General features: G+C 50.5%; 1 protein-coding gene across 12 annotated transcripts in view; it reads left to right on the top strand.

Moving 5' to 3' along the window:
• BCOR (BCL6 corepressor) overlaps positions 1–21,481 on the top strand; it is a 115,892-nt gene extending 94,411 nt beyond the window's left edge. For 8 of the 12 annotated variants that reach the window (XM_066356024.1, XM_066356023.1, XM_066356021.1 and 5 more), the window contains 12 exons: positions 48–2,891; positions 3,549–3,602; positions 4,080–4,266; positions 10,739–10,999; positions 11,361–11,705; positions 12,414–12,739; positions 13,049–13,303; positions 17,765–17,931; positions 18,947–19,092; positions 19,352–19,429; positions 19,627–19,783; positions 20,908–21,481. In XM_066356024.1, the coding sequence (XP_066212121.1) occupies positions 48–2,891; positions 3,549–3,602; positions 4,080–4,266; positions 10,739–10,999; positions 11,361–11,705; positions 12,414–12,739; positions 13,049–13,303; positions 17,765–17,931; positions 18,947–19,092; positions 19,352–19,429; positions 19,627–19,783; positions 20,908–21,199 (5,112 nt within the window). In that variant the 3' untranslated portion in view covers positions 21,200–21,481. The remainder of the gene's footprint in view (positions 1–47; positions 2,892–3,548; positions 3,603–4,079; positions 4,267–10,738; positions 11,000–11,360; positions 11,706–12,413; positions 12,740–13,048; positions 13,304–17,764; positions 17,932–18,946; positions 19,093–19,351; positions 19,430–19,626; positions 19,784–20,907) is intronic. The other 4 variants (XM_066356030.1, XM_066356033.1, XM_066356031.1 and 1 more) reach the window with 4 other exon arrangements.
• Positions 21,482–22,497: the final 1,016 nt, after the last annotated feature.

Below are 22,497 nucleotides of genomic sequence, written 5' to 3'. Positions count from 1 at the left end.
AGCGCTGCTTTGAAGGAGTGTCCTAACACCCGTGTTCTTTTGCAAAGGTGGACGCGACCACGGCCCATCGGATCGATGGCCTGACAGCGCTGAGCATGGACCGCAGTGGCCTGATTCGGGAAGGGCTGCGCGTCCCAGGCAACATCGTGTATTCTAGCTTGTGTGGACTGGGCTCAGAGAAAGGTCGGGAGGCTGCCACAAGCACTCTAGGTGGTCTTGGGTTTTCTTCTGAAAGAAACCCAGAGGTGCAATTCAAACCGAATACACCCGAGACAGTGGAGGCCTCCGCTGTCTCTGGAAAACCCCCAAATGGCTTCAGTGCTATATACAAAACACCACCTGGAATACAAAAAAGTGCTGTGCCCACAGCAGAAACACTGGGCTTGGACAGGCCTGCCAGTGACAAACAGAGTCCTCTCAACATCAATGGTGCTAGTTACCTGCGGCTGCCCTGGGTCAATCCTTACATGGAGGGTGCCACGCCAGCTATCTACCCTTTCCTTGACTCGCCAAATAAGTATTCTCTGAACATGTACAAGGCCTTGCTACCTCAGCAGTCCTACAGCCTGGCCCAGCCGCTGTATTCTCCGGTCTGCACCAATGGGGAGCGCTTTCTCTACCTACCGCCACCTCACTACGTCAGTCCCCACATCCCATCGTCCCTGGCTTCACCCATGAGGCTCTCGACACCCTCAGCCTCCCCAGCCATCCCACCTCTAGTCCACTGTGCAGACAAAAGCCTGCCCTGGAAGATGGGAGTCAATCCTGGGAACCCTGTCGATTCCCATGCCTATCCCCACATCCAGAACAGTAAACAACCTAGGGTGCCCTCTGCCAAGCCAGTCACCAGTGGCCTGCCAGGGGACACAGCTCTCCTGTTGCCGCCCTCTCCTCGGCCTTCACCCCGTGTCCACCTTCCCTCCCAGCCCACCGCGGACACCTACTCTGAATTCCACAAGCATTATGCCCGGATCTCCACCTCGCCCTCTGTCACCCTGTCCAAGCCATACATGACAGTCAGCAGCGAGTTCCCCGTGGCCAGGCTCTCCAACAGCAAGTATCCGAAGGCTCCGGAAGGGGCCGAAAGTGCCCAGCCAGTTTCTGGGCACACTCGGAAAACAGCCAGTCAAGACAGGAAAGACAGCGGCTCACCTCCTCTCTTGGAGAAGCAGACAATTACCAAAGACGTCACCGATAAGCCACTAGACTTGTCTTCTAAAGTGGTGGATGTAGATGCTTCTAAAGCTGAGCACATGAAAAAGATGGCTCCCACAGTCCTGGTTCACAGCAGAGCTGGAAGTGGCTTAGTGCTCTCTGGAAGTGAAATTCCAAAAGAAACCTTATCTCCCCCAGGAAACGGCTGTGCTATCTATAGATCTGAAATCATTAGCACGGCTCCCTCGTCCTGGGTGGTGCCCGGGCCAAGTCCCAACGAAGAGAACAATGGCAAGGGCATGCAGCTGAAAAATAAGACACTGGACTGGGCTATACCACAACAGCGGAGTTCTTCATGTCCTCGCATGGGTGGCACAGATGCCGTGGTCACTAACGTGTCGGGGGCAGTGTCCAGTGCGGGCCGCCCAGCCTCTGCATCGCCAGCCCCAAATGCCAATGCAGATGGCAGCAAGACTAGTAGGAGCTCCGTGGACACCACGCCATCCGTCATTCAGCACGTGGGCCAGCCTCCGACCACGCCTGCCAAGCATAGCGGTGGCACCAGCAGCAAGGGTGCCAAAGCCAGCAACCCAGAACCGAGCTTCAAAGCAAGCGAGAATGGCCTCCCGCCAAGCTCAATATTTCTCTCTCCAAATGAGGCGTTCAGGTCCCCACCAATTCCCTACCCCAGAAGTTACCTCCCTTACCCGGCACCTGAGGGCATTGCTATAAGTCCCCTCTCCCTACATGGCAAGGGACCTGTCTACCCTCACCCAGTTTTGCTGCCCAATGGCAGTCTCTTTCCTGGGCACCTGGCCCCCAAGCCTGGACTGCCCTACGGGCTGCCCACTGGCCGGCCAGAGTTCGTGACCTACCAAGACGCTCTGGGGTTGGGCATGGTACATCCCATGCTGATTCCTCACACGCCCTTAGAGATCACAAAGGAGGAGAAGCCCGAGAGGAGGTCCCGGTCCCACGAGAGAACCCGCTATGAGGATCCAACCCTCCGGAACCGCTTTTCCGAAATGTTGGAAGCTAGCAGTACCAAGTTACATCCAGACGTTCCCACTGACAAGAACCTGAAGCCCAGCCCCAGCTGGAATCAAGGGAAAACTGTTGTAAAAAGTGACAAGCTTGTCTATGTAGACCTTCTCCGGGAAGAGTCAGATGCTAAAACTGACACAAATGTTTCCAAACCCGGCTTTGCGGCCGAGAGTGTTGGCCAGACCACTGAGCCCAGCAAGCCCCTGACTGACCAGGCCCTGCAGCCGCACCGTGACTACATCACCTTGAGAGACGAGTTGGGCCGTATCACTGATTTCCATGAAACTTATACTTTCAAACAGGCTCCGGGCCAGTCAGTCTTCAGCTTAAGCAAGGAGAACGTTCCAGCAGGAACCAACAAGGAGAACCTGGGGATGCCGGTCTCCACCTCCTTCCTGGAGCCAGCACTAGGGAATGATGGCCCTGCTGTAACTTTTGGTAAAACCCAAGAGGATCCCAAACCATTTTGTGTGGGCGGTGCCCCACCCAGTGTGGATGTCACCCCCACCTATACCAAAGATGGAGCTGATGAGGCAGACTCAAATGATGGCAAAGTGCTGAAACCGAAGCCATCTAAGCTGGCAAAGAGAATCGCCAACTCCGCTGGTTATGTGGGTGACAGATTCAAGTGTGTCACTACTGAACTGTACGCAGATTCCAGTCAGCTCAGCCGGGAGCAGCGGGCATTGCAGGTGAGCCCCACACCCGAATCTCAGTCATTTGGCCAGTTGTCAGCTTTTGTAATGTGTAAAGAGGACTGGGGGAGTATGGTATAGGGCAGGACACCGGGCAGATTTGCTTAATGAAGCTTGTGGTAATTTAAATGTATGAAATGTGGCCAGTATGGGGACATGAGTGGTAGCACTTAGGTTCATGTGTCTGGTTATTTTAAGTTATTCTGTAGATTTTAAGAACTCCACTCAAATGCTGATAAAAGGAAGTTTTAATTATCGTGAAGGCTATCAAAAGACTGCATGACGTTTACCTATCAATTGCTTTAATTTCTCTGCCGTTACTGTACGTTAACAAATATATCTAGAAGTGCTGCTTAGAATGCCTTACATGATATTTGGTGGTGTGTAGCAGCCGCATGTCTGTGGGATTCGTGCAATTTTTTTTTCACCAAAAAAAAAATAAAAAAGTTCGCTTAAAGGGATAGAATATGTATTTAACTTGCTAGTGAATGATAGATGTTGTATAGGAATTTCCTTAAGATATTTTACTTTTAATTAAAAGATAAATAAAGCCAAATTGTTTTTGCAATGTTAAGAAAAAAAATTTAGTTTATGCTTATAAAAATGGATGAAGTTATCTAAATGATCCATTGAGTGCCCATTTTAATTACATAGATGGAAGGATTACAAGAGGACAGTATTTTATGTCTACCCGCTGCTTACTGTGAGGTCAGTTCTTCAAATTTTTATTACTAGAATCTTACATAAACCTTTTGAGTTAAATTTCATTTCCAAATATACAAAGGGAAGTTTGTGGGCCATGGTCGTCTTTATTCATTGTGCACTTTGTTTTCTTTTCTGTTGTGTTTTTGTTTTGTTTCCTTTGCGTTGTGTTTTTGTTTTGTTTTATTTACCTTCAAAAGAGAATGTCTGTCTATATGCAGTAGTGTATGTATGGATATACATACACAGCGCATATATATCTATACATATGGCTTTATGGATAAAGAATGTGTGACTATTTACATGTAGATACTCTTAAATTTTTATCTGTTACATTTTTTAAATATCTCAGTTGTATCACATTGTGGTTGGTTTTGGGCAAACTCTTCTTTGAAAATCCTTTCCTTTAAGGTGAGGTAAATGAAATAGCTTTTATGGTAAGGTGTTGTGTTTTTTTTCTTCCCATCTTCGTTCTCTTTCTAGCGTGCAATGATGCGCTTCTCAGAGTTGGAGATGAAAGAGAGAGAAGGTGGCCACCCAACAACCAAAGACTCCGAGGTGTGCAAATTCAGCTCTGCCGAGTGGGAAAGCTTAAAAGGAAATCAGGACAAAAAGCCAAAGTCGGTCGCCCTAGAGGAAGCCATTGCCGACCAGAATGACAGTGAGAGATGTAAGTAAACCCAGGAGGCTCGTGTGTGGTGCCATGTTAGTGGAAATGGGGCCACCATTATGGGAGCTGAGGGAGGTGAGGAAGCCACTCACTTACTGCGGCCTGATGTCCGGTTTGTGGCTGCTTGAAGGAACACACCGCTCTTGCTGTCCGTGGAGGGAAGGGCTGATTGGCCTTTTGAACATTACGGCATCCAGGAGTGAGGCACCTGTGAAAGGTTATTTCCTGGGACTCATCTCCTTTCCCAGGAAAACATTGTTCTTATAGTTAGTAACAGTCTAATGCAGTAAAGCAGAGGAATGGCAGTGGGAGATAAGTGTGGCATATCTATGTTCCATTCTGTAGCAGGGACAGATTGTTTTTTTTCCTGTTGGTAAGTGGAATGACACTTCCAGCCAGAGGTGCCTCCCATCCCCCACAGTGACAGTCTAGTCTAGAGTGGAAGGTGTTCTCCGGCCAAAGGCAGAGGTTTTGTTTAAGTTGGTATGAAAGATTATGAAGATGGGCGTAGCTATTTTCTGTGGCGGGTTTGTTTATAATAGCTGGGAGTCAACAGCACAATCAGAAGACACTGCATAAATGGAAGGGTTCTCCCCACCAGAGAAGGGTGTATTATGTTTTGGAGCCAGAATGTGGAAAGAAAGTTTGTGCTTTCCTCAAGTCACCCTTCAATCCCGCCATGGTCCCCTGCTGTGGTAGACTTTGCGGTTTGATCATGAGACTTGTTGGCAGCAAGTGGGAGAGGTCTTTCTCCTCTTTTTTTTTTTTTTTTTTCCCCACGCACGAGAGACAGAAAGGGAGAGAAATGAGAAGCATCAACTTGTAGTTGCAACACTTTAGTTGTTCATTGATTGCTTCTCATATGTGCCTTGACTGGAGGGCTCCAGCTGAGCCAGTGACCCCTTGCTCAAGCCAGTGACCAGGAGATCGTGTCAATGATCCCACGCTCAAGCCCGCCACCTCAGGGTTTTGAACCTGAGACCTCAGCGTCCTAGGTCAACACTCTATCCGCTGCGCTACCACCACTCTCCTCAGTTTTTAAATGTGCATGCTTGCGCCTGAAGCCCACTCCAGCTCTCAGAAACCTCATTGGTGATGGTGAATTAGGTAGAGCATTTGGGTAAACATCAAAAGAGCAGCTGCAAAATCCTCCTGAGACAGGGTGCTCCGGGATGATGGGCGAGGTTGCCAGCCCTGTGCCATCGGATGTCATAGGTTTGCCATTCCCACACTTAGTTTGGAATTGGGGGGGATTTGTGGTCCAGGAGAGTGCTTCTCACTGACTAGAGCACAACCTCCCCCTCTTCCTCCTCCCCAGCTCATCCTTGGGGTTAGACAGCGGCCTGTGGCTAGGGTTCCGGGTAGGCCACACCAGGACCAATTAGTTCTACGTTGTCCCAGAAGAGACTCTATCTGTTGCTAGTGAGTGGCAAGGATTCTTGGTGTTGCTGAAGTGGAGGTGTCCTTACTCCTTTACCTCATGGGATTGAGATGGGGAAATGGAGGGTCCAAGTGGCTTTTGAATGAAGCAGTGAAGAAGGCTTGCCTCGCTGATGCCCGCACCGGGCACACAGACCTTCCCGTCTGAGGTGCCTTAGAGGGCTGGCTCTTGAGGAAGTTTCTTGGGAGGACCTGGTAGAAGTTGGCAAGGCCGGTTCGTGGGTAGGTGCTTCTCTGAGGAGGGAAAGGTGCCTGCGAGGGAGAATCCCTCTTTGTTCTGCGTGGATTGTGAGGGAGGCTGGGGGCAGGGAGCAGGAAGTTAGCCAACCTCAAGTCTTCCTGCCCTTTCTCTGGTTTTCCAGCAACAGGGCCAGACCCAGGGCAGCTCATGCCCTTCACGCCTCAGTTGCCGAACTCTGGCCTTCCTCCCAGAGAACGTTGTGTCCTCCCCCCTCTTTTCTGCTGAACCTAGAAAGGAGAACTTGGTGTGGCCAGTGTGGAGCAGAGCCCAAGCCCTAGAGGATTCATTCAGAAAGGCCTTCCCTAAGCTTCTCCAAGCTCAGACCTGCTCTGTTCCCGGGGCGGCAGGACACAGCCCAGCGAGCCATAAATAGCACTGAGGGCAGGAATGGGCCGGGGAAGGTGAAAAGGCTCACTTGGCTTTAAAGATTGGGGCAATGAAAGGGGTAGGTGAGGTAGCATGCCCGGTTTTCTGGACACTTGTAGTTTGTGGTTGGTTAACAGGAATGAATAATCTGAGGAGGAGCCTGTGTCCTTGCTACCACCTGTCATCTAGGGGACAGTAGGGGCTGAATTCATTCAGTTGCAAATTAGTGGGCCTTGGTATCTTTTTGGCCCTTGGGTCTTGAGCCCACATGGGTTCGGACCCTGTTCCACATTGGTTCCCTTCTCAAGTTCTTTTTTCGTGAGGGTGAGTGTGGCCAAGAGCTCTGGGCACGTGGGAGCTGGGTCAGGCAGGGATCACAAAGAGGGCAGAGGACGCCTTCTCGATGCCTTGCCCCTTCTGAGGCCGCCCTTTCCTCCGGGACGCCCCGGGAACTCCCAAGATGCTGTGTACATCTTGTCGGGAGGGGCTCGCTTAAGAAAGGTGAATTAACTTGAACACAATGGCCAGGGTTTTCACTTTACTCTTTCCAATAGTAGGGGTGGCTGTGTGAAATTTTTATTTTAGAAGTTCAACAAATGAGTCAGGAGCCTTCTCTGATGTGGAAGTTTAGTCATAGGAGCCATCCGTGACATTTCGAGGGTTGGGAGGAACGGAAGGCATGGATCCATTTCTTCTTGAGCGCGGAGTGACCATCTCCCTTGGCTGGCGCGGTCCCAGGACCTGCTCAGTGGCAATGCGGTCCCAGGACCCACTCAGTGGCAATGCGGTCCCAGGACCCGCTCAGTGGCAATGCGGTCCCAGGACCCGCTCATTGGCAATGCGGTCCCAGGACCCGCTCAGTGGCAATGCGGTCCCAGGGCCTGCTCAGTGGCAATGCGGTCCCAGGACCTGCTCAGTGGCAATGCCTGGGCAGGAACTGAGGGAAGCCCAAGTCCAAGGGCTTCACAGAACTTCCTAGCTCGGGAAGCTTCTCTTCTGGCTGAGGACCTACGTCGTGTTTTGTAAACTACGTATAATCCTTGGAGTCCGGAACAGAGAGTGCCCACCTCTCTTCTGTGGAGGGTGTAGGTTTTTACAGGTTAGCCTTTGCAGGAGGTGCTACAGGTACCTCTGCAGATGGGGACTGTCCATCATGGGTAACCCCCCTCCCACCTTAGGGCTCACTGGGCATGGCTCACCAGTGCGGAGGGTGCTTTGTTGCCACGGTGACTCGTAAATGTTGCCATGGTGATGCTTTTGTGAAGTAATGCTATGGCATAACAGTGATAAATTTTGGGATGTATGTGCTGAGTCATATGACCGGGCTGGCTGCAAGGATCAAGTGTTAAACCACAAACAACATGGCCACAGTCACATCTGCTTACATCAGATGACCAAGGGCACATGGCTTCCCATTTTTAGAAGGGCCAGAAGTAGCAACAGTGGAGGGGCAAGGAGCGTGTGGGTTAGAGCCCTTTGTATCTACCTCTCCATCTCCTTTGCCCTCAAGGGTAATCCTGTGGGTTGTGGTTGGATATGCTCATGGAAGAGCTCCAAGTCGGGTGCGCAGGAATGTGGCCTGCAGTCTCTGCGCCATAGCTGGTGGCCATGTGTACCTTGGGCGGTTGAGGTGGGTGTTCTGCAGGATCGTTACAGGCCTGGGGAAGGTCTTCGAGTCACTGAGGAAAATTGAGATCTGTGCCTTGAGAGGCTCAGGAGTTGGGGAAGGATGAATGCACCCAGTTTGGGAAAAGATACTCATACAAAATGGGGAAGAAAGCAACTAAACTGGGTGGGTGCTTTCAGTGAGCCCGGCTTTAGTAATGGCGGGTCCCTGGTAACGCAGACATCACAGTGCAGGGCCCCTGCCTGGAAGTGCCATCCTCGGCGGAACGGGAATGACAGGCATGTGTGGCTAGCTTCCCGGCTAGAAGGTGAGAGGGCACCCTCTGCACTCAGGCCGCTTGACCACGTGGGAAGCCTGGGAAAGACCGGGAGGGCTCATCTTGTAGGGGGGCTCTTGTCCAGTGAGGAGCAGGGAGACAAAGCCCCTTGTCACTGCCTACCAACACCTGTGAAATAAGTCATCACGGGTTTTCTAGGTGGTTTTCTATGGTGGGCAGAGCTGGCCCTGTGGCAAAAGGTCAGGTGGAAGAGATACAAACTAATTTCACCGTTAGGAGGGAAGCTTGCCATGAGGGTGAAAACTTAAGGGGAAAACCGGCGCCCTCAGAAAGATGCCTCGTTAGTCAGTCAGGTAACTAGGGGACCTGGAGCTGAGACGTAAAATGTGGAAGTAAATGAGGGACCGTCTCAGGTGTGAGCAGAGGTGTCCGGGCAGAGCAGCCCGGTTCTGGACCGGCCCCACGCGGCCCAAGCCGCCGCCTGACTCTGACCCCGGAAGGCATGTAATTAATCAGTCATGTCTGCTTTCAAACCACCTGGATTGAACCATCTTTCCTACCTCAACGGGGGGAGGTTGCGTACACTTTAAAAATTAATTTTAAAATTGCACATGGTGGTTTTTAAGATAACCCTTAACAGTTTGACACTGATTACCCGGTCCCTCCCGTGGGGCTTTCGGGTATGGCTGAATGAACCGGAGAAGTCAAATGGTGTAACTAGGAGAGGTCATATCCTTAAATTTCATACATATGAGGGCTACACTTCCAGCTGGTTTGAGAGTCTTGGTGTCCTTTTGTTAAAGCTATTTCTCCTGAATTTCCCTTTGCCGAATGGGTCTGTTTATGAAGCCCACCCCAGGAGGCGGCTTGCAGTAATATTCCCACTTTACAGCTGAAGGGGGCCGAGTTGTAAAGTGGTGCCGTTACTGCCAGAGCGGTTAAGAGGGTCACAGAGCAGCCAGAGCGAGAGTGGCAGACACTCTGCACAGGCCGGGGAGTAGAGCGAGCCGTGGGTTTCCTCTGGCAGCCGCCAGCTTCGTGTTGGGACGCTGCCATGACGGAAGACCCGCGTGGTCGGGGCAGCTCCACCAATCCTTGGCAAGGATAGACGCGGCCTCTTCTGTCCCACCTAGGGTGCTTTTGGAGAGGAGTTGAATAGACTTCTTCCACCATTAAGAGCACAGGCTAGCCAAAGCCACAGTGATAGTTGTCCCCACATCTGACTACCACTCAACCCGGGGAATGCCCCCGGGAGAAGGCTGACCGGGGAACCGGCAGGCCTGGTCCGAATGGAGGTGATACTTGAATGGACTGAGGAAGAGGATCAGCATATGGGAAGCGTGTTGACCTCACCTGGAAATGGACATAGGTGGCTTAGCTCAGTGTTACCAAAGTGCTTAACTTCTTTGCCTGGCGATGTTGGCGGGGGAACAACTGAAAATCACCATGATGGTTTTGGGAATTATTTGTGTATTAGAAAAATGGCAAGCAGCCAAGCAGTCGATGAGCTGTTTTCTAAGTGAGAACAACAGTAAGGAGAGATGTTGGGTTGAGATGATTTTAGGAAAGGCCCCACATTAATGCCACATTGAGCAGAAAGCTGACGTGGCACAGGCCGTGTTGGAGTGAGCCGTTTAGCACGCGCTGGCCCAGCGTGGAAAAGACACTTGATGGTTAAGGGATGGTGTTTTGTGTTGATGATGTCCTTAGATTCTTGCATGTGAAGGAAGGCATGAACGAGTGCCTGCCAGGAGGGGTGACTACGTCCTTGTGGGTGTGCGTGGTGTCACTGAGGTGCCGGGCGGGCCTCAAGGGAGTTCTGTCTGCACAGGAAATGGGAGCGGCTCCTTGGTGGCAGTGATAACGCTTCTCCTCCCATGGGTGTGATAGGACCGGGGGACGTGATCAGGTTGAGTTCTTTGACATTGCCACTGCCTCCCAACAGTCCTGTCCCTCTAACTTCATTATCTCCCCTGTTGCCCAAGCGAACATTGGTGTCACCCCCTTCTGTAGATGACATTTGTGGGCTATTTGGTCTCTTTTATTACACCAGCCTTCCTTTTATTTCAAAATAATGATTTCAGCCCGCGTTGTTAGAGAGGGTCAGGCCTGGCTTGGTTGGATCTTGCTTTGGAGTCACCCGTCCTCTGTGGGAAAGGGCCCTGGAGGGGACCTGAGCATCATGGAAGGTGACCAACGGGGAAGTTCTTTGATCATGTGCTTTATAAAAAAGAGTGTCAATGCCTCATCGCCTCGAGTCTCTTGTGCTCCCACTCTAAAAAAGGTAGAAAGAGAAAGTTGCGAGTGACACGCCTCGCTTTCTGCTTTTACTTGCTGATTGTGTCCAGCTGCCCTTCCTGTGGGACATTCTTTCTGACAGGTTTATGCTTCCAGTGTGTGAGGCCCCCAGTCTCCACAGAGAGGTCTGCAGATTACCTTGGGCGTGGAGGGCCTGGCCCTTGCTCCCCAAATCCTGTCTTCTCGTGGGCCTTCATTTCTGTGTACTGTCCCCCACCCCCAGGTGAATGTAGTGCTGGAAACAAACATGACCCCTTCGAGCCCTCTGAGGACAAAGACCTGCCTATGGAGAAGTACTTTGCGGACAGGCAGCCCGTAAGTGAGCCACCCACCGAGCAGGCAGCTGTGGATATGCCAAGCAGCCCCGCCCTCCAGCTGGACAGAAAACGTAAAGTCTCAGGTGATAGTACCCACACTGAGACCGCTGTAGAAGAGCTGCCAGAGGACCCTATGCTGAAAGCCAAGCGGAGACGGGTCTCCAAAGGTGAGTTCGGTCAGCTTCGGCTGCCTACTTAGTGGCCAAAGGTGGATAGGTGTGTGCCCACCCTTGCCACAGGGTGCCCCGGGGAAGTCACAGGGTGGTGCAGTGGATATTTCCATTCCTAACCTAGAACCTTTGGGAACCCCCTCATACCTCCCTCCCCCTAAGCCAGAGGCAGGAAAGATCTTTTGGCCCAAAGATGGAGAAAGACAACTTAGGCCCCCTCCCAAGACTTGGTGAGAAGCTCCAGCAGAGACAGTGACCACACCCTTCCCCTCCCCCTCCCCCATTAGTAATGCATAAGATAGTTTGTTCCCCCCTCCCAGGGGGCTTTTTGATTAATTTGTAGTTATTTTTTCATTAGATGACTGGCCTGAGAGGGAAATGACAAACAATTCCTCTAACCACTTAGAAGACCCACATTATAATGAGCTGACCAACCTGAAGGTGTGCATTGAATTAACAGGGCTCCATCCTAAAAAACAACGCCACTTGCTGCACCTTAGAGAACGGTGGGAGCAGCAGGTGTCAGCAGCAGAGAGCAAACCTGGCCGGCAGGGCAGGAAGGAAGTGACCCAGGCCATTCAGCCTGAGGCCACTGCCCAGGGCAATAACATCTCCGAAGAGAAACCCGGCAGGAAAAGGGCAGAGGCCAAAGGCAACAGAAGCTGGTCAGAAGAGGCCCTCAAGTCCAGTGACAATGAACAAGGTACGCAGAGGCAGAGGCTGCCGAGGAACTGCCTGCCCCACGCCTGGAGGGTGGGCCACCCTCCCTCTGTGCGAAAGGGCCCTTGAGAGAGGGGACCTGAGTGCCATAGAAGTTGACTGATGAAGTGCTGGCAGGTGGGGAGTCCTTTCATGATGTCCGTCCAGCAGCCATACTTCCTTCTGGAATGTACAGTGGGGAGCACAGCTGAGAGGAGGCAGCTGGGCTTTCTGGGCTGCTCCTCACCGCAGCCCGGGGGTGAGGGGTAGGAAGGGGAGTCTGGGTGACCCCAGGGCTAGCCAGTGCATCCCCTCGGCCTCAGGCTGCGCTGTTCGCCAGGTTCTGAGACCCAGACTGGCCATCCTTGGGAAGACCCTAAGTTCCCAGACCAGTGCGGTGGGAGCGAGCGAGCACCAACGGCTGGCTTCTGCCCTCCTGTCCCGGGCCTTTGAAGAAACTTGCCACTTGGTGTTTTGTGGGTTAGCCTATTTGCCGTTTGAATGTGGGATAATTAAAATATTAATGCTTTGAAAACATAATTGGTGTATCTTTAAAAACTGAAGCCGCTCCAGTGATCAGTGTTAACAATGGGCTTTTCTCTCCACACTGGCTACAACTATGTAACGCCTGCTTCTTCTCCCCCTCCCTCCCTCCCTCCCTCTCTCCCTTTCTCCTTCCCTCCCTCCCTCCTGCCACCCCCTCCGGATTTAGGTTTGCCTGTGTTCTCGGGCTCTCCGCCCATGAAGAGCCTTTCATCCACCAATGCAAGCGGCAAAAAGCAGACTCAGCCAAGCTGCACGCCAGCCTCGAGGCCGCCTGCCAAACATCAGAAAATTAAAGAAAGCCAGAAGACAGATGTGCTGTGCACAGACGAAGAAGAGGATTGCCAGGCTGCCTCCCTGCTGCAGAAATACACCGACAACAGCGAGAAGCCATCCGGGAAGAGACTGTGCAAAACCAAGCATTTGATCCCCCAGGAGCCCAGGCGGGGCTTGCCGCTGACTGGGGACTACTATGTGGAGAATGCCGATGGCAAGGTACCTCCGGCCCCCCGCTCTCCCCTGGGCCTGGGTGAGCACGTCCCGCCCGCTAGCTGCTGTGTTTCTACAGACAAAGCTTTCCTTTTCCTGGACTCCTTTCCCAAATGGCGCTCCCCTATCATAGGGGGCATGTCTCGTGGGTGGTAGTGAAGTTTCAAACTAGTAAGAATGAAACCCCTGCCCCCAACCCCCTTCCCCTAAACAAAAGAGGAAAAAAGTGCCTGCCTCCACTTGGGTTTGTAACTCGGGGAAGAGGCAGCTGTGGAAGCCTACCTTAAACAAATGCGCTGCCTGGTTTTGTGATAGGTCACTGTCCGGAGATTCCGAAAGCGGCCTGAGCCCAGTTCCGACTATGATCTGTCACCAGCTAAGCAGGACCAGAAGCCCTTTGAGCGTTTGCAACAACTGTTACCAGCTTCTCAGTCCTCCCAGCTGCCACGCTCGAGCTCCCCTCAGGAGACCACCCAGTCGCGCCCGATGCCCCCAGAGGCACGGAGACTTATTGTCAATAAGAACGCAGGCGAGACCCTCCTGCAGCGTGCCGCCCGGCTTGGCTATGAGGTGAGTGTCCTTGGGGATGCCCTGGATTCAGAAATGACAGGCTGTAGTGCCTTGAAGTTGTTGGGAGGGGGAGGCGATCTCGTGGGGGGGGGGGGAGAAAGGTCGGGACTTAGAGCTCAGCCCCTCTGCATCAGGGGACTGGGCTGCTGTCCCACAGGATGTTTGTGTTAGCGCCGCTCCACCACCGTCTCTTTGGTGGCCTGTTCAATCACGGTATGAAAAGAAAGGCTTCTGTGATGTTCAGTTCATGTTCAGGCAGGTAGGGCTGCTTGGCATCCTCCCATCTCGCTCACTTATCTCTGATATAAAATCTGACATAACCCAGGGCTTGGCGACTGGGGGAATTTTAATGAGCCCTTTTGGATTCTGATTAGCAAGGGGGAGAGAAGTTGTTAGCTCTATTTTGGGTTGCGGGCAGGAAATGTCTGTGCCGGTAGGAGAGGGGGGAGACCTGAGCCTGCTTTCTGAGAGGGAACGAGAGCCCGAGGGCTGAGGATGAGGAGGGACTAGGCTTTGCCCCAAACTCCCTGTCCTTGCTGCATATCCCCACCTGGCATAGCCTATATTGCTACAGCAATAGAGATAGAAAGATATATCTTTCTAAGCCCATATGATCCAATGTAACTCATTTCACCCTTTCCACATCTTTGTGTGGTAATCACTAGTATTATCCCGCTTTCAGATGAGGAAACAGCCCCAGAGGGGTTAAATGACAACTTGTCCAGGTAGTGTCCCAGCAGTCTGGCTCCCGAGCCCAGTCCACGCACCTCCCCGCCCCTCCCCCGCCCCACTCCTCTCCCAGACTGGAATTGCCCTTTGTACAGTTCCAAACCTCTGAGATAGATTACTCCCTCTGCCCTGTGCGGCTCCCCCACCATGCTTGTCATTTGAAATTGTGATGTAATAGCCCACAGGGCAAAGGCATTTTTTTATGCTGGCATCAGCCCTCTGGGAGTTGAATGGTGAAAATAAAATGCAGCTCAGCAGGCTGAGAGTGGAGGAGTGGCTAAGTGCTGGTGGCGGATGGGGTGGCGGGCCGCAGGCCCCATGCTGGCTGGGCTCAGCTGAGGGCGCCTCGGCTTGGTCTGGAGCTCGGGCTCCTATAACCCAGCTCGCACCCTGCCGCTGCCCAGCGCGCAGTGAGCCCTTCCCGGCCTCACTGCCTTGACTCCGGGTCTCACTGCCCTGACTCCGATCCCAGCTCCTGAGAGGTGTGACTGTGGTTAGGAGGTTGGAAGCACTAGCATTTTCTTTAGTTTGGGGGGATATTTTGGGTTGTCGGTTGTATGTGCTTTCCTTATCAGCGTGTGTGTTCTAGAGCTCTCCGGATTACCTGGAGAGAACTTCCTGGAAAGATTTGGTAGGTAACTCATGAAGTCCAAGTGGCAGCCAGTCGCTTTCTCATGATGCTGCATGTGGCACCGAGCTAGACCTCTGGTGCCAAGTGTGCACTCTTCACTAGTCGTGGTTGAGAAAACAGACTTGTGTTTCCAGCACACAGCAGAGATGAGGGGAGCGAGCGGGCAGCCTGGTCCACCTGCGCGGGTTTCAGGGTTCCCGGCCTTGCCTTTGATTTTAGCAGCCTTCCCACTGGTCTCCCTTTGGGGCCAGAGACCTTAAGAGGCCCTTGTTGGCCCTCCTCAGGATGTTTCCGGTTTGGTTTCTGTAGAGCTGGTAGGTCTGAAGCTTGGACCAAGGAGCACTTGATCCATACTTTTAGGCTCCTCGGCCTTTGATCGCACCTGAAGCCTTGGGAATGTTTACGACCAGGACAGCTGCTTCCCCCACCCTTTCGAATGTAAATTGCAGTGTGTATGTTGCACAGGTCACCAGTATTGATGTTGAACATTTAACTACTGGATGAGAGATTTCAACTTTGAACTCAAACTTTCTAGGATTTTTGTAGGCACAATTTACACAGGATGATGGCCGGGTGGGAGATGTGGCAATTTAAACCTTTTAAAGTTGAAGGGCAATTTGCTTAACCCGGTAAAAGGGTAAAGGTGTAGTTTCATCGCCCAGGTCTGGGAGGTCTTTCCTGAAGTTAGTCTTTCTCATTGTTATTTTCTGCTTAAAGATACCACGTGTAGTAAAAAGGCTGTCTGAGCTTTTCTGTCATGTTAATCTGGTTCCCGAGGTTCAGAAACACTGCCTGTGTTAAATTGATGGCTTGTATGGCCAGAGACACTCAAACCTTTCCTTCGAGTAAAAAGGCTTCTGTTTCTTAGGCTAAAAGGCCACTGTGCGACCACATGCTTGTGCGTTTAGTGGTGATGGTTAAATTTTCTATGAATTGAATAAATCATGTTTTTAAAAAAGTTAATGAGGCATTTAATTAATTAACAATGTTGGGTTTATGGCCTTCCTGGTTACATTTTGTGGTTAATGGCATTCGACTTATAGCTGCTTAACAGAGAACTGTCCAACAAAAACAGTGTGATTTTGTTTGGAAACGGGTGGGCTGCCCTTCAAGCAGTGCCATTTCTAGGGTAGAAACTACACCAAGAAAGGCAGTGGGAAGACAGACCTGGCTGGCCTTTTAGCCATTCTCTCCAGCTGTTGGTGACAGTGGTTGCCATCCATTCAGAAGCCATCAGCCTCCCGGCAGGGGAAGGCAGTTCACCCACCTGACCCTAGCAAGGCTTGTGGGGTCCTTGTCCCAGCTGGATTGCATCCCTCTAGCTTTGATTCTTCTGGGGTCTTTTGAATCTTTCTAGCTGCCCAGGTACCAAAAAAACCGAAGTTCTATGCTTAAGTACTGGGGGTTGAACTTCTCTGGGCCTCAGTTTCTCCAAATGTGGGATGAGAACAGGACCCCCTTCCTTTCCTGATGATACCTCATACATAGGTTGCTGTGGAACGACAGAAGACCCAACTCGGATGGGGAAATGAGAAGGGCTCTATAATAGCGCGAGAACATGGCTGAGTCAGGACAGCCCTTGGCAAAATGGCCGACCTGACTGGGTTTCTGTTGCCATCCTCCAGGAAGAGTGGGCCTAGCCATCAGCTCTTTCTTTCTTTCATTTCTAGGTACCCTCAGATCAGTCTTAGTAACGATGAAGGTTTCCAGGTGAAAGCCATAATTGTCAGAGCAAATAAACCCTGGGTTGACAGGACACCAGACAGGCCGCTGGGGACCCGCAGTCGGTGGCGCTCAGACCTGATCCCAGAGCCACGTGATGGGGCCTCTCCCTGGCCAGGGCACACAACTCATTAACTTACAGCCGTCCACTTAAGTCTGGCTAGTGAGGGCCTGCTAAAAGAGCAGCAGCTTCATGCGGTATCCTGGATACCAGGGTTTGGGGCAGGTGGCCGGGAGCCCAGAGGATTGTGGGCTTTCTGGCAGGTTAGGAAGGGAGCTGCCACAGTGACCTGAAGGAATTGGGCACCGATGGCCGGGTTGACCAGCATGCAACATTACGTTCACATATGGAACATTCTAGTTAGCTCCCAAGTGATGGGTCCTCAAAAGGGTATATAAGAGTTGTCACAGAGAGGCCTGCGTGACTCATCCAGCTCCCCCTGACCAAGCGGAGCATGTGTTGGGCCATCTGCAGGGTTTGCCTCCCCCAACTCTCCAAACCGGCAGCTCTGCCGGGCATAGCTTGTAGGAAAAGAGGAAAACGTGCTTTCTGGTGGCAAATGCTGTTCTGTGTGTTTGAAAACTTTCTTAATCGAGGCAATCAAACATTGAATAAATTAGTATTCTGCTTACTAGGAGCAGTTCATATTAATGTTCTAATACACTAAAGGAGTAAAAATAATACAGTGATTCTAATGCAAACTATTGACATAGAACACCTAAGAAAGGGCAAGGGCGGACTTATTTTATTTAGTTCTTGAAAGGTGTATATCAGATCCCTGTCAACTTAAGTAAATATGAAAATACGAAAGTGGGGTGAGGGTGAGGCAGAGGAGCGAGGGGCGGGTTGTTTGAAGCATTCTGTGTCTTTTCTTGATGTATGTGATGCATAGCGAGAGCCTCTCTTCTGCTCTACTTACCATGCGAACAGGAGCGTTTGCGCCACCGCTCTGTTCCTTGAGAATGCTCTGTACTTGTCAATGTGTCATCTAAGATAGTAGAAGCCGGACACCGCTGTACTGGCCGTTCCGAGTCCTGGCCTGAGGGCTTTCTTAGCTATCTGATTGCGTCCTCTCGGCCACCTGTTACTCTCGTGCCTCACAGAGGAAGAAATGGACACCTGGAGAGTTCAAGGGTAATTTGCCCAGGGCCAGGCTGCTGGGGCAGCAGAGCCAGGTTGTGCGTATAGCCGCCAGTCTGCAGAGCCCAGATGACACTGTCTCCATCGCCAAGGCATCTACCACCTGCCTGTGCTGTCGTTGGCTTTTGCACCCGAAGATGTGTGCCTTTGAAAGCAGGCACTGCAAGCTGTGAAGAGGTTACCCGTACAAGGTTCATTGCGTGGTGGTCTGATGGCATGCCCCCTTCCCTCCCCACAGGAGGTGGTTTTGTACTGCCTGGAGAATAAGATTTGTGATGTGAACCATCGAGACAACGCCGGATACTGTGCCCTGCATGAAGCTTGTGCTAGGGGCTGGCTAAACATTGTGCGACACCTTCTTGAATATGGTGCTGATGTCAACTGCAGTGCCCAGGATGGAACCAGGTCAGTTGCGGCTCTTACTGTCAGCCTGGTCCTGGTCCTCTAGAATGCAATCAACCAGCTCTTTCTGGTAAATTTAGATAGAACTTTAAAAGTTTGCAATGTTCCTATGGACAGAAGTCCGTGAAAATGTCGAGCCTGTCTAATTGGAGGTGTTGCTTTTAAGACCCTGGACTCTTCATCAACATCTATTATTCCATAGTATTTACACTGGCGCTGACAGTCCCAGGAATCCGAACAGGGCCAGCTGCCACTGGCTTGCTTTAAGATCTGCCCTGTCCCCACACCCTGCCCTTGACCTTGGTTCATGGGTCAGGCTGGGTCTGAGTCAGCCCGCACATCTTCCTGGTTGTGTGCATGGGGTACTACCAGGAGGCGGGGCACCAGGCCTTCTCTGACAGTTCTAACATCAACAGAAGTGAAATGTATTTGGTGTTTTGAGGTTTCCAACTAGCGTTCCCTCAAGGACGGGCCTGGAGGCAGTGTTTCGGGCCCCCGTGGACACTGGCAGGAGGCTCTTGAGAACGAACTCCCCTTCGTGACACTGGTTCTGGGCTAAAAGGTTGATTATTAATCTCTAGGCTTCTGGGGTCCAGCTTTCTGGAAGGAAGTCTCCACTTTGCACCTGGTTTCTTTTAAAAACAGAGTAGACTTTTTTTTTTTAAGGTGGCTATCAATTGCTTGCGTATTAACCTTCATGATGGTAGGGTTTTTTCCTCCTATAGGTTATCTTAACTAAAGTTCATTGAAAATGTTCTCATTTTGGCTTGTGGTCCTCCCTAGACCCTGTATTAAGATTGACTTGCATTTGAGAATCAGGCCTGAAATAGTAAAGAGATGTTGCTTGACCTTGGGCCAGTTGCTGCCTCAGTTTCCCTATCTGGAATGGCAGTGACATTACAGTCTTCCTCAGTAAATATTGCTCCTAGGATTCTTGACACACACGCCTAATGTTGCCTATTGTTAAAGGCAAGCATTGTGTGCGTGAGTTTTGCATCCTTCCACGCATCTCTCCTAGGCCTCTCCACGATGCTGTCGAGAACGATCACTTGGAAATTGTCCGCTTGCTCCTCTCCTATGGTGCTGACCCTACTTTGGCTACGTACTCAGGTAGAACCATTATGAAAATGACACACAGCGAACTTATGGAAAAGTTCTTAACAGGTATGACAAAACTCAAGAAGTGGTCTTACTCAAACAGTCTAGCTTTTGTTTTGGTAGAGGAGGGGACGGTTAGGGCCAGGGTGGCCCATCCGTCTGGAGGGCAGGAGAGCAGGCGCGTGGGTTTTGGTCAGAAACGGCGGAGAACCGTGTTGGAAAGGGCGCAGAGGGCGTGCCATGGGGTCAATGGGCAGTGAGATGCCCCCACCTCGGCCAGCCTTCGATCCTCACCAGGAGGTTTTATCTTGTTTTCTCTCTCCAGACTATTTAAAAGACCTTCAGGGTCGCAGTGACGAGGACTCCAACAGCTTTTGGGAGTTTTATGGCAGCTCTGTGTGTGGTGAGCAGCGTTGTTCTTTTTAGTCCGGTGGGAAGTGAATGAGTTACAGAACATTTCTCTGTGCTGTGGGTGAGGGGTGGTGGGTGCTGTAAGCAGGTCTCGGTTGGCAAAGAATCTTTAAAGGGTCCTTTTTTGAACAACAGCTGAAGTCTTGCTGTGACTGATTCCAGTCCTCTTTCTTGTTTGCCCTCCATTAGATCCAGATGATGAAAGCGGATATGATGTTTTAGCAAACCCCCCGGGGCCAGAGGACCAGAACGACGACGATGAGGCCTACAGTGATGTGTTTGAATTTGAGTTTTCAGAAAGCCCCCTCCTACCATGTTACAACATCCAAGTGTCCGTCGCTCAGGGGTGAGCATGGCTATCGTGGTTGAGAACCAGCTCAGCTGCTCTCGGGGTGGCGGGAATTAGACCGTTGAAACCATGAGGATGGGTGGGTGAGTGAGCTCCTAAGTGTCCGTGAGCCTCAGAAAGTGCGGGTCTTTTCCAGAAAAGTAGCGGGAGCACAGCATGGGGTAACTGCCCTCCTCAGAATACACCCCCAGAGCTCAAAGGACATTGAAGTCAGCGACTGGAATTATACACAACTTGGATCCTTCGGTCATTAAACTCTTTACGAGGGGTCCTCAAGCGCTTCCCAACAGGCCACCATAGGAGCCTTCCTTCCAAGGCACTTCTGAGGGCCACTGGACTAGACTGATGATAGACCCCCATCTCATATTTCGTTAGAAGAAGCATGATGTGGCACCTGGGACCTTGTGTGTCATCAGATTAGGTTAGATCCAGTTTGACTTCCGTGGTCGGGCCACTGTGCCCTGTGACCAAGGCCTTGGGGTGTACATGTCAGGAGACCGTTCTGCTGTGTGTTGAGCATGCTGCCTAATGAGTAAGAACATCCTCTGCGGGCTCTGAGGCAACAAACATGTGTCATCACAGTGACATTTTATTAGTAATAGACATCTTCAAGTGTGGCAAGGGTTTATGTCGTGCACCTTCTCAAAAGCGGCGGCGAGGGCCGGGGGTGGAGGTGTGGGAAAGGAGAGAAGAACCTGCCAGCGTTCTGTTTATAATGCTCTATTGGTGAGGGGTGGAGGAGAGGAAAAATCAAAGAGGCGTTTGTGACTGTAGCAGGGCAGTCACTTGGAGAGTGGTGACCTGAGTTGTGGCCAGAGCTGAGTGAGCAAGTCCTTGCCTGTCGGTTTCCATCGGCACCGCAGCCTGTGATGTGCTCCAGCTGAGTCGGGTGGTCCTCCCTAGGTGGTCTCGTCATAAATCAGGAGGAGTCCAGAGTTAGCACCACTAGAAGTAGATCCTCTCTCCTAGGTAGAGTGGGAAATGGTGGGGGGAAGTGATGTCAAAGCAGCAGGAAGTGGCCCTTGTTCCGGCTAGGGACGGAGATCACGGGGATGGCATTTAATACTTGAAAGCACTTTTAATTTTGCCAGAAACTCGAACCACTGTCCTTTGTCTTGTAGGCCTCGAAACTGGCTGTTGCTTTCGGACGTGCTTAAGAAATTAAAAATGTCCTCCCGTATATTCCGCTGCAATTTCCCAAATGTGGAAATTGTCACCATTGCAGAGGCAGAGTTTTACCGGCAAGTTTCAGCAAGTCTCTTGTTCTCTTGCTCCAAAGACCTGGAAGCCTTTAACTCAGAAAGCAAGGAGCTGTTGGATCTGGTTGAGTTCACTAGCGAGATTCAGACTCTCCTGGGCTCGACCATGGAGTGGCTGCACCCCAGTGACGTGATCTCAGATGACTACTGGTGAGCTCGCCGGGCCTGCCGTGTACAGTGTGTTATAGTGTTAATCCTTGTGCATATGTGTCATAATACGGCTATTTCTGTAAAGAAAGGACACTATTACATATGAAAATATTTCTTCTTTATATAAGAGAAATGACTCCAGTCGGAAGGACTTAGAAACATGCTTTTTTTTCTTTTTAAACTTTTAAGTCAGTTTTTATGAAGTTGTTATAATGTTTCTTTACTTTTCAATGCACACATGTTTTGGGATATGTTTGTTTTTACTTGGAACATTTGTTTCTTTTCTTTTTTAAGGAAAAAAATGAGGAAAGGGAGCGCAACACTTTCATTTAATTTCATACAAAGCTCCGATGACGGAGGCCGAAACCATTTAGAGTGTGGTCGGAACTGTGTGGTTGGTTGGTTTAGGGGAGTGAATCTGGTGAAGGCACTTGGCGATGTTGTAACTTTATGTTTTGTTTACAGAGTACCTACCTGCTCGGGTCAGGTAAATGCTATTGGATGTAATCCAGTAGCGTGTAATATAAATTCAAACCATATCCACACACAACAACTAATTGTATGAAACTTTTATATCCTAATTTAAAAGCTGTGAAATTAGTTTTCACGCATCAAACCGGATTGTTTATATGTTTAAACATTTTATGCTCTTATTTAAAGAAGACTTTGAGCTATTTTTTTCTGTACCCTGTAAAATATTGAAAACTAACATAATATGTTGCGGTTGCTTGAAAATGTACATAAAACTAAAATTTTCTGAATTGTGTGTTTATGTTTGAAATCTGTGTTTTAACTTTGTAAGTAAATTCTCTGCCTTTGTATTTATATTTTACAAAAATTTTCTTAAAAGGCAATAAACCTGTTAAGGAAAGGAGAACATTGAAGTACGTTGTGTCCTATGTATTCCTAAAATGTCACAGATTTTTTTTAAGTGGTATTGATGGTCAGTTCCCTATAGATAACTTTAGGGCAATTTATACTCTTCAAACCAAATCAGGCTGGAGGGTTTAAGGGGAGTTATACTCAGAATATGATTTCGAGTTCTATCCTGAAAGCCCAATTTGTGGACATATTCTGTACTCTATCAGATCCATGTCTTCCCATCTTCTTTGAAACCCTGGTTGTGTTTTACATCCCCTTTGACTTTGACTACAGTAGCTGTGTTATGGCCAGCTTTCCAGACACCAGGCTTTTGTTACGTCAGTTCTCCCTCCAGACCTCGTGTTTGTCAGTCATTTTCTATCTAGGTCAGGTCCAAACTGGCATGGCCTAATACAGAGGTCCCCAAACTACGGCCCCCTG

This window comes from Saccopteryx leptura, chromosome X, assembly GCF_036850995.1.
Source record: "Saccopteryx leptura isolate mSacLep1 chromosome X, mSacLep1_pri_phased_curated, whole genome shotgun sequence".
Classification (NCBI taxonomy): Eukaryota; Metazoa; Chordata; class Mammalia; order Chiroptera; family Emballonuridae; genus Saccopteryx; species Saccopteryx leptura.
The sequence above is the reverse complement of the archived record's forward strand: the minus strand, read 5'-3'. Positions and strand labels throughout refer to the sequence as shown.